The following is a 12,280-nucleotide window of genomic DNA, read 5'->3' as shown; positions in this document are numbered from 1 at the left end:
AAATAGCTGTCATAAAGAAACTCAGTGAGTTACAAGAAAACTCAAAAAGAGTTCAGTGAGCTCAGGAATAAAATTAACGAGCAGAAGGAATACTTCACCAAAGAGATTGAAACTATATTAAAAAAAAAAAACCCAAACAGAAATTCTGGATATGAAGAACACAATTAATGCGATAAAAATTAATCTAGACTCCTCGAAAAATAGAGCTGACATTATGAAGGACAGAATTAGTGATTTAAAGGATAGAAATATAGAAATGCTTCAGGTGGAGGAGGAGAGAGAACTAAAATTTTTTAAAAATGAAGGAATTCTTTGAGAAATATCCAAATCAATTAGGAAAAGCAATATAAGAATTATAGGTATTCCAGAGGGAGAAGAGGGGAAGAAAGGAGCAGAGAGCTTGTTCAAAGAAATTTTAGCTGAGAACTTCTTAAACCTAGGGTAGGAACTGGACTTACAAATACATGAGACTGATAGAACTCCTAATTACATCAATGCAAAAAAATCTTCTCCAAAGCATATAATAGTAAAACTGGCAAAAGTCAGTGACAAAGCAAAACTCTTAAGGGCAGTAAGGCAGGAGAAAATAATCTACAAAGGAACCCTTATCAGGCTTTCTGCAGATTTCTCAGTAGAAACCTTACAGTCTAGGAGAGAGTGGAAAGATATATTCAAAATCGTGAAAGACAAAAACTTTCAGCCAAGAACACTCTATCCAGTGAAACTATCCTTCAGATATGATGGAGAAATAAAAACTTTCCTAGATAAACAAAAGCTGAGGGAGTTCGTTGCCATTAGACCTCCTTTACAAGAAAAGATAAAGGAAGCCCTCATACCTGAAATGAAAAGGCAAAGGTGTACAAAGCTTTGAGCAAGGAGATAAACAGACAAAATCAGAAAACTGCAGTTCTCTATCAGAACAGGTTAGAAAACTCTGAATTATAACATAAAAAGATAAAGGGAAGGAAAGCATCAAAAATAACTATAAACACTTCAATTTGGCACAGATTCACAACACAAAACAGAATAATTTGTGAGCACAATAACTCAGAAGGGGACAAGGAAAGGGATGGAATCTACTTAGGCTAATGGAGATAACAGGCTATGAGAAAATCGACTACCTCATCTACAAGAACTTTTATACAAACCTCATGGTAACCACTAAATGAAAAATCAGAACAGAGCCACAATTCATAAATAAAGAGAAAACTGAGGAAACCACCTCAGAAAACCACCAAACTGAAATGGCAGTCAGAAATACAAGGCAAGAAAAACAATGGAAATATAGAACAACCAGAAAACAAGAGACAAAACGGCAGTATTAAGCCCTCATATATCAATAATCACTCTAAATGTAAATGGATTGAATTCTCCAATAAAATACACAGAGTAGCTGGATGGATTAGAAAACAAGACCCAACAATATGCTGCCTCCAGGAAACACTTCTCAGCTCTAAAGACAAACAGGCTCAGAGTGAAAGGATGCAACATGATACTCCAAGTAATTGGTAAACAAAAGAAAGCAGGTGTTGCCATACTTATATCAGACTAAGCAGACTTCAAGATAAAAAAGACAGTGTGAGACGAAGAAGGGCAGTATGTAATGATAAAAATTACTTTCCACTAAGAGGACATAACATTTATGAATATATGTACCTAACACAGGGGCACCAAAGTATACAAAGCAAGTATTAACAGACCTAAAGGGAGAAACTAACAGTAACACAATAATAGTAGGCGACCTCAACACCCCACTTAAATCAATGGATCCAGACAAAAAGTCAACAGGGAAATAGTGGATTTAAATGAAACACTTGACCAGATGGACTTAGTAGATGTATGTAGAACATTCCATCCAAAACAGCAGAACACACATTCTTCTCAAGTGCACATGGAACATTCTCAAAGATAGACCATACGTTGGGAAACAAGGCAAGCCTCAATAAATTTAAGAAGATTGAAATCATATCAAGCATCTTTTCTGACCACAATGGTATGAAACCAGAAATTGGCTACAAGATGAAAGCTGAAAAAGTCACAAATATGTGGAGACTACCAACATGCTACTGAACAACCATTGGATCGATGAAGAAATCAAAGGAGAAATTAAAAAGTACCTGGAGACAAATGAAAATGAAAATACAACATACCAACTCTTATGGGATGCAGGAAAAGTGCTTCTAAGAGGGAAATTTATGGCATTACAGGCCCACCTCAACAAACAAGAAAAATCTCAAATAAGCAATCTTAAACTACACCTAACAGAACTAGAAAAGGAACAAAGCCCAAAGTCAGCAGAAGGAGGGAAATAATAAAAATTAGAGCAGAATTAAATGAAATAGAGACTGAAAAAACAATAGAAGGGATCAATGAAACTAAGAGCTGGTTCTCTGAGAAGATAAACAAAATTGACAAACAAACCCTTAGCCAGATTCACCAAGAAAAAAAGAGAAGGCTCAAATAAATAAAATTTTAAATGAAAGAGGAGAAATTACAATAGCTACCACAGAAATACAAAGGATTATAAGAGAATACTATGAAAAACTATATGCCAAAAAATGGGATAAGCTAAAAGAAAAGGATAAATTCTTAGACTCATAAAACCTCCAAAAATGAATGAAGAAGAAATAGAGGATCTGAATAGACCAATCACAAGTAAAGCGATTCAAACAGTAATCAAAAACCTCCCCCAAGACAAAAGCCCAGGACCAAATGGCTTCTCTGGAGAATTCTACCAAACATTCAAAGAAGATTTAATACCTATCCTTCTAAAACTACTCCAAAAAAATGAAGAAGGTGGAATGGTTCCTTATTCACTCTATGAGGCCACCATTACCCTGATACCAAAACCAGGCAAGGACATCACAAAGAAGGAAAATTACAGGCCAATATCGCTGATGAACACAGATGCAAAAATCCTCAACAAAATATTGGCAAACTGAACACAGCAATATGTTAAAAGGATCATACACCATGATCAAATGGGATTTATACCAGGGATTCAAGGAAGGTTCAACATCTGCAAATCAATCAATGTGATATACCACACTAACAAAATGAGAAATAAAAATCACAGGATCATCTCAATAGATGCAGAGAAAGAATTTGACAAGATCCAACATTCATTTCTGATAAAAACTCTCAATAAAATGGGTCTAGAAGGAAAGTAACTCAACATAATAAAGACCATATATGACAAACCCGCAGCAAACGTCATACTTAAGGGTGACAAACTGAAAGCCATCCCTCTGAGAACAGGAACAAGACAAGGGTGCCCACTTCACCACTCCTATTCAACATAGTACTGGAGGTTTTGGCCAAAGCAATCAGGCAAGAAAAAGAAATAAAAGGTATCCAAATTGGAAAGGAAGAAGTGAAACTCTGACTGTTTGTGCATGACATGACTCTATATATAGAAAACCCTAAAGAATCTATCAGAAAACTATTAGAAATAATCAACAACTACAGCAAAGTTGCAGGGCACAAAATCAACTTACAAAAATCAGTTGCATTTCTATACACTAATAATGAACTAGCAGAGTGAGAAGTCAAGAATACAATCCTATTTATAATCGCAACAAAAAGAATAACCAAAGAGGTGAAAGACCTATGCACCGAAAACTGTAAGACATTATTGAAAGAAATTGAAGAAGACATGAAGAAGTGGAAAGATATTCCATGCTCATGGATTGGAAGAATAAACATAGTTAAAATCTACAAATTCAATGCAATACCAATCAGAATCTCAATGGCATTCTTCACGGAAATAGTACAAAGAATCCTAGAATTTATACAGAACAACAAAAGACCCTGAATAGCCAAAGCAATCCTGAGAAAAAAGAACAAAGCTGGAGTTATCACACTCCCTGATTTCAAGATATACTACAAAGTGACAGTAATCAAAACAGCATGCTACTGGCACAAAAACAGACACACAGATCAATGGAACAGAACTGAAAGCCCAGAAATAAAACCACATATCTATGGACAATGAATCTTTGACAAATGAGCCAAGAACATAACAACGGAGAAAGGAAAGTCTCTTCAATAAATGGTGCTGGGAAAACTGGACAGCCACATGCAAAAGAATGAAAGTAGACCATTATCTTACACCATACACAAAAATTAATTCAAAATGGATGAAAGACTTGAATGTAAGACTCGAAAACATAAAACTCCTAGAATAAAACACAGGCAGTACACTCTTTGACATCAGTCTTAGCAGCATCTTTTCAAATACCATGTCTACTCAGGCAAGGGAAACAAAAAAATAAACAAATGGGACTACATCAAACTAAAAAGTTTCTGCAAGGCAAAGGAAACCATAAACAAAACGAAAAGACAACTCTCCAACTGAGAGAAGACACTTGCAAATCATATATCTGACAAGGGGTTAATTTCCAAAATATATAAAGAACGATACAACTCAACAACAAAAAACCAAACACCTAGCCAAAAAATGGGCTATGGGCTATGAACAGACATTTTTCCAAAGAAGATACACAGATGGCCAACAGGCACATGAAAATATGTTCAACATCATTAATTATTAGGGAAATGCAAATCAAAACTACAATGAGATATCGCCTTACACCAGTCAGAATGGCTATAACTAACAAGACAAAAAATAATAAATGTTGGAGAGGATGTGGAGAAAAAGGGCGGTGCTTGTGGGAAGGCAAACTGGTGCAGCCACTATGGAAAACAGCATGAAGATTTCTCAAAAAATTAAAAATAGAAATACTATACAATCCAGCTATCCCAGTACTGGGTATTTATGCAAAGAACTTGAAATGAACAATTCAAAGAGATTCATGCACCACAACGTTCACTGCAGCATTATTCACAATAGCCAAGACGAGGAAGCAACCCAAGTGCCCTCAACTGATGAATGGATAAAGATGTGGTGTATATATACAATGGAATACTACTCAGCCATTAAAAAAGGACAAAATCATCCCATTTGCAACAACATGGACGGACCTTAAGGGTATGATGTTAAGCGAAATAAGCTAGACAGAGAAAGATAAACATGGCATGATTTCACTCACATGTGGAAGATAAACACATGGATAAAGACAACAGATTAGTTGTTACCAGAAAGGTAAGGGGTCAGGGGATGGGTGAAAGGCGTAAAGGGGCACATATATATGGTGATGGATAAAAATTAGACTATTGGTGTGAGCACAATGTAGTCTATACAGAAACTGATATATAATAATGTACAGCTGAAATTACATAATGTTATAAACCATTATGACCTCAATAAAATAACTGAAAAAAAAAAGAAATGAACAAAGGTTATTTTGATAGAAAACCTTTATAGTTGAGTTCTAGCTCTACTCCAGTACTTTTTAAATACTAAACCATTGGCTTTAAAAATATTAATAAAAGAGAAGTCAGTGTTTACATAACCATATATGTAGCACACGGACCAGTTTAAAGCAATTTGGCAGTTTTTTTCTTAACATTTGCATAAGATTAGAGCTAAGGTGGCCAAACTTGTAGTTCGTTAAAAGTAAAAAACAGTCCTTGAAATTCTGCTAACATATATATGATTTTCTCCTTAAAATGGATCAAGGTTATTCTTATGAAAACTAAGTAAACAATTGTTAATGCTTATCAAAATCCATCAAAGCTATCTAATTTACTATTAGGCTGGCATAGTTACCTAAATGGCTTTTTAGTCATTTTGCTTTTACGATTTTTTCATTAATCTACCTGCTTTATACAGAGCTTACTTTGCAATAAGTAAAAAAGAAACAGAAATAATAAAAAACAATTCTGTTTAGGTTGAGTGAATATAAATGAAAGACTAAAAAATTTATCCACGCATCCTACAGAGAGATACCTTTCAATTTCTGCACTTGAAAGATCAAGGTCTCTGCTTGTTTACATGGGAACTGGGATGAACATCTTTTCTATCTTTGTGCATAAACATCAACTATTGTGGTTAAGCAAACAGTAGGTGACCGCTGGGCAAATGGATGTATTGATACAAAAGAAAGTATTTTAAAAGGTCTCTTTCTGCCTTGGGCAAAGCTTCTCACACTTTTCCTCCAAGTAACCCCAAGGTCCTTGAGAAGCTTTTACTCACAGAGGTGAGTAAAAGCCACATATAACAGGAACGGGGGCTTGGTTTAACGTCACCCATAACAGCCACACATTTTTCTTTCTAAAAAGTTAATGCAAATTTTGCATTGTATTCCATAAAAATCTGTGTTTGTTTCAACACGGACTGAGTAAAATCATCCTCGGGTGACACATCAGGTCCATTGCATAGCTTTACGTGTTTCCTGCTCTCGCCACACGTCCATGTTTGCAGTTGCTTCTAAGGTTCCAGGGTGATCTTTGGCTTGTTCATGGGCTTCTCAATTTTAAGGAAATGATTGTAGAAATGTGAAAGTTATAATTAGTGATATTTTTCTGCAAAGGTTTTCTTTCTTTTTTTTTTTGAGGAAGGTTAGCCCTGAGCTAATATCTGCTGCCAATCCTCCTCTTTTTGCTGAGGAAGACTGGCCCTGAGCTAACATCCATGCCCATCTTCCTCTACTTTATATGTGGCACACCTGCCACAGCATGACGTGCCAAGCAGTGTGTGGGTCTGCACCTGGGATCTGACCCGGTGAAACCCTGGCTGCCGAAGCATAACTTGCAAAACTTAACCACTGTGCCACAGGGCCAGGCCCCCCTTTTTTTTCTTTTTATGGATTTTGTGTGTGTGGGGAAGATTGTCCCTGAGCTAACATTTGTGTCCATCTTCCTCTATTTTGTATGTGGGATGCTGCCACAGCATGGCTTGATAAGCAGTATGTAGGTGTGCACCCGGGATCCGAACCTGCAAAGCCCAGGCCGCTGAAGCGGAGTGTGCAAACTTAACCACTACACCACCCGGCCAGGATCTTTTTTTTTGGTTGTACCATCTAGTTGAGGCAACACAACCACTTCCTTGTTTCTACCAGCAGGCCTTGATTCTGAAGTGTGGGTGCTACTTCCTGCTTCTGTTTCTGGTGGCTATTTCCATTTTTGTCTAAATGGACTTTTTACCTGAATTCCTGGTTTATTAAGTGTATGCCTTATTCTAGCTTGTAGAGTCTGTGTGCACCCTGACTCTAGCTAGCGCTAGACAACTGGTTTGACTGACCACGGACCCCCAGGACATTTACTAGCAGCCTCCTCCGGTGTTTACAACCTGCTGTTGCCAATCCTGCTTTGCCATTCCTTCTCTGTTCTAGCTTCTCACCCAATATTCAGAATCCAGGGCTATAGCCAGTCCGGAAATAAACAGTATAAACATACATAAAATTAATACTTGACCGTAACTTCTAAATTATATTCTGCTCTTGGGCTAAGGGAAATTGGGTAAAGAGCAATGAAATACCATTAGGATGTCTCAAGATACTGCCATGTATCTCATGGCAGTAGTGTAAAAAGAGAAATGTATAGGTGGTAAAGTAGGTGTCTGCCAATTTTCAGTGGATGAATATTTTATATGAAAAATGTTTTGAAAATGGGACATTTTAAGATTTTTATAAGTTGATATTTTGGTTGATGATCCTAAGCACTTAAAATTATTTTTAAAGCTATAACTAAATTTCAAACAGATTTACCAGTCATCAGATCGAGTGCCTTCTTCAAAGTGGATATTTCCTACAGTCTCCAACTCAATTAACAAAAATGGTATCAGTAAACCATGACTTTTCTTCTTTTGCTTTACTTCAACACGATAAATTGCTTCAATTCTGTTCAAGAAAAATATATATAAAGCTATTAAAAACACAGCATTAAAATTCATGATAGAGTTTTTAAAAACTGATGTTAAAATACAAGGCTTTTGTCAATAGATAAAGAAACCTTGGTGTTAACAGTTAAACCAAGAAAGACATTCTATTCTTGGCAATTAAAATCAGCCTAAATTTTGTCAAACTCAGAATTAAGTGAAGGTTAGAAGACTCTCCTGGCTTCACCACTCATGGCTCTCAGATCTTAGACAAGTCACAACATTTGTATGCTGCCGTTTCTCAGTAAAATGGCAATACTAATAATATCCACACCCGAATAGGATTTTTTGAGGGTTATATGCAAAATACAGGCAAAAGCTCTTAGCAAAGAGTTTGGCACAGAGCAAGAACTCAGTAAATGTTGGTTATTATTTTGTTAGTATTATTACAGGGCAAACTAACTCATCCACTTAGTACCCTAGTAAATAAAAAAATTCACAGTACTTACTAAGTCTTCTTGCTTGATATTTCTAGTTATACTCAACCTAAGTTTGTTTCTACATGATTCCAGACAACTGTGTATGTGCTTTGCCTGGTCTCATCTAATGTCATGAGTTTCTGCACCATTAGTAGTTAATGTTAAAAAAAAAAACTACTGTTTTCAGTTTGCAGAAACTAGTGGTGTGACAGGAAGCCATTCAGGGGAAGTTACTATTTCTTTTCAAGTATTGTCTCTGTTAAACTATATGCCAGCTTTGAATCCATGATGCCTATCTCTACTAGGAACTGGACTAGAAACACATTTCATATTTTACTCCATGCTATAATTCTTTTCACTCCTGAAGAAGGGAACTGAGCTCAACTGATGGCCCAGAACATTCTATTCTCTCATGTTTCAAATTTGAACAACTAGATAATTCATTAAACATACTCATCTAATTTTTTGTTCCAGAATGTTACCCTTTCATTCAAGGCATTTAGTTTGGTCAATAGCTTCTGTTGAAGACTTGGTTCTTCTGTGACACTTTCACAGTTCTTTGATTTTTCAAGCTCAGTTACTTTACTGCTATTGGATCTATCATTGTGCCCTTTGCCAGATCCCTTGAGTTCAGCCAGTTCCCGTTCCAACTGTTGAAATCAATGTACCAGAGAGCAAAAGCTTTTAGTGGAATCTATTAAATATATAGTTAATTTAAATTAACAAAGTAAAATCTAGATAATAAATAGGCCAAACTCCATAAAAACATGGCAACCTTGTGATTATAACCTTGGTACAAGTTCAGTCAGCCAATTTCTCTTGACCAAGTGAAAGACAATCTTAAATACTTCAAACATAGCAGTTCTCTCAATTGAAAATGAGAAACGAAAAGAAATAGATTTTTACATATTACTGATGAGTTTGCTCTATCAAAGCCAAAATAAAATTATAATAAATGCTTGTTTCGTTACAAATAAACTAATGTGACTTTTATCACACATACTTTTCAATTTTTCAATAACCTTGGTATTTGGGGGAAAAACCATAAAAAATACACAAAAGCATGTATAAAGGGGTGCACATTTTTCCTTATGCCTCCGTCTCCTATATGGCTCAGCACAGCAATATCTTTATTTAAAATTTTGACACTTGGGTTTTTTTGGTTCATAGCAGACTTTTGCATTCATTTGTATTTTTTAAAATATACATTAAATAGGATTTATCTTGATTACTGAGGTTTTGGGCCCTCCCTCAAATTTTGGGCCCAGGGCTAGTGCCTCACTTGCCCAAATCCCAGACTTGTAGGATTTCAAGATAAACTGTACTGTCCACAGAGAAGTGTATACAAACAGAAATGTACTAATTATCTGTGGTCCCTCGAGAATGGCTATATCCAGCTATTAAAAAACAAATTAAGCTTATTTATAAACATGTCTGTAGCTTATATAATCTATAGCTATTATTTTTCATGTTTTCAGATATTACTTAATACATTCATTTACACATGAAAATGGCAAATGTAAAATGATTTCCATATACTGGCTCTTCTGTGATTTTTATTCAAATAAATCATTTAAATTTTGTTAATGTTTTATGTTAAGAATATCTTTCTGATTATAATATGAATTTAAACCTGTTCATTTTAGAAACCATATTAAATATATTTAAGACTTAGCTTTTAATGCCTACATAATATTCTATCTTATCTTTTCTTTTTTTTTTTTGAGGAAGATGAGCCCTGAGCTAACATCTGCCATGAATCCTCCTCTTTTTGCTCAGGAAGACTGGCCCTGCGCTAACATCCGTGCCTATCTTCCTCTGTTTTATGTGGGATGCCTGCCACAGCATGGCTTGACAAGTGGTGCATAGGTCAGCACCTGGGATCCGAACCGGTGAACCCAGGGCCGCTGAAGTGGAAAGAGGAACTTAACTGCTGCGCCACTGGGCTGACCCCCATAATATTCTATCTTAAGAATGAATGATTCTTCTTCTCTTGTTAAACATTTAGTAGTTTCCAATTTTTTGTTATTAACAGTGCAGTGATGAATACCCTTATATATAAATATTTATCCAAATATCTTTAGAAGAGAGTGCTAGAAGTAGATTCCACGGGGTCAAAGGCTATGAGCATTTTTAGGCTGTTAATACAGTTATTTGTTGCTAACAATGGGGATAGTTCTGAGAAATGCATCATTAGGCGATTTTGTCATTGTGGGAACATCACAGAGTGTACTTACACAAACCTAGATGGTATAGCCCACTACACACCTAGGCTATTTGGTACTAGCTTATGGGACCACCATCATAAATGCAGTCCGTCGTTGACCGAAATGTCATTATGCGCCGCATAATGGTGTATATGACCCAAATTACAACCCCATCAGTGGTGTAATAGTGTCACACCCATCTTCACCAGCCTGAGTGCTATCAAAGCATGTGTTATGCTTTGACAACTTTATAGGTGAAAATGATTATCTTAATTCACACTTGAAAATTAATAATCAAGTTCAGCTCTTCTTTCAAATGTTTATTAGTCATTTTTTATTTCTTCTTTTGTAAAATGGTAGATGTATTTTGCTCAGTTTTTCTATTTGGATATTTACTTTTTGTCTTGTTTTATTTATGAGTATGTTTATGCTAAAGATATTATGTTTGTCCCTCATGTTTGTTGAAAACAATTTTTTCAGATTGTCATTTGTTTATTTTCATTAATGATGCTTTTTAGTAAAAAAGGACTTTACTTTCTTTTAATCAGATCTACATCTGTTCCTTTGTGATTTCTAGTATTCTTTTATTTGGCAGGCTGAGGTCAGTTAAATATATTAATCTATATATTCTTCAGTTTTGCCAGGTTTTCCTTTCAACATTTAACTCTTTTTTCCCCATTGGTATTTACTTTTAAGTAAAGTGTAATCTAAGGATCCAGTTCCCTTACTCCCAAGTAGTTGGACTATCTTTATTAACACCGTTTGTTAAATAACTCATTATTTTTTCATACTTTTAAAAAAATACAAGTTGTTCTAAAATATACAAAGTTGTGTTCTGAGGTAAATAATCCTTAATTTTTCAGGGTCTACTTTTAGTAAAGGAAATCCAATTTCTTCTAAATTTAAAAAGCACACATAATGTAACTACTAAAGTGCAGCTTGAGTCTGGCCCCACGGCCTAGTGGTTAAGTTCGCGTGCTCCGCTTCAGCAGCCCAGGGTTTCACTGGTTCGGATCCTGGGTGTGGACATGGCGCTGCTCATCAGGCCATGTTGAAGTGGCGTCCCACATACCACAACTAGAAGGACCCACAATTAAAATATATAACTATGTACTGGGGGTATTTGGGGAGAAAAAGTAAAAAAATAAAAAAGAAGATTGGCAACCATTGTTAGCTCAGGTGCCAATCTTTGAAAAAGTGGAGCTTGATATAAAGTTCCCACCTTGTAGTATACCTTAATAGTATTAGCGAAGGGATATTTTAGCACTTTAGACAAGAAAATGAATTTGGAGCACAGCCTGCTGGTATCCAATAAAAATGCAGCTGAAATAAGTCTAACAGATCTTTATAATTCTCTGAATCACAGTGAATTATACAGCTTTTGGAAAATCTTATAAATTAATAAGCCTATACCTTTTTTGAATTGTAGATTTCTAAGCACAGAATGAAGCTTAGTTAAGCACCTGAGATCAAAACTTTTTTGGGGTAAACTTGACTTGAAACTCAGTATTAATAAAAAAATTATCCATATATGTATACCTATATATAAAATTTAAAAGATAATGCTATTTTATCTGCCAGCTTTCTTAAGATGTGGCCATTGAAATTTTACAGTATTAATCTTACATTTTTCCTCACAAAGCTGAATAATTTTATTCGTTCTTCTGGCAGCTTCTGTAATTTACATTTTCGATCTTTCAGTTTTTCAAGGTCTTCATTAAGACGCCTCTGAACAGTTTTTACACGCATATTGTAATACGTTATTTTTTTCATTGCTGTTGTCTAAGAGTGAGAAAAAAACAAAAGATTAGCTGAAACACAAAACATTATAGGTAATGATTAGTGGTATTACACGAGTGCAATATGTTCTATGT

At 35.4% G+C, this 12,280-nt stretch overlaps 1 protein-coding gene across 10 annotated transcripts in view; it reads right to left on the bottom strand.

Annotated features, from left to right (window-relative positions):
• LRRC9 (leucine rich repeat containing 9) overlaps positions 1–12,280 on the bottom strand; it is a 122,357-nt gene that overhangs the window by 84,979 nt on the left and 25,098 nt on the right. For all 10 annotated transcript variants that reach the window (XM_023627830.2, XM_023627826.2, XM_070249824.1 and 7 more), the window contains 3 exons: positions 12,033–12,188; positions 8,653–8,849; positions 7,611–7,742 (listed from right to left, as the gene is read on the bottom strand). In XM_023627830.2, coding sequence (XP_023483598.2) covers positions 7,611–7,742; positions 8,653–8,849; positions 12,033–12,188 — 485 coding nt within the window. The remainder of the gene's footprint in view (positions 1–7,610; positions 7,743–8,652; positions 8,850–12,032; positions 12,189–12,280) is intronic.

The sequence above is a fragment of the Equus caballus genome, chromosome 24, assembly GCF_041296265.1.
Source record: "Equus caballus isolate H_3958 breed thoroughbred chromosome 24, TB-T2T, whole genome shotgun sequence".
Lineage (NCBI taxonomy): Eukaryota > Metazoa > Chordata > Mammalia > Perissodactyla > Equidae > Equus > Equus caballus.
This window is presented reverse-complemented; position numbering and strand designations above follow the sequence as displayed.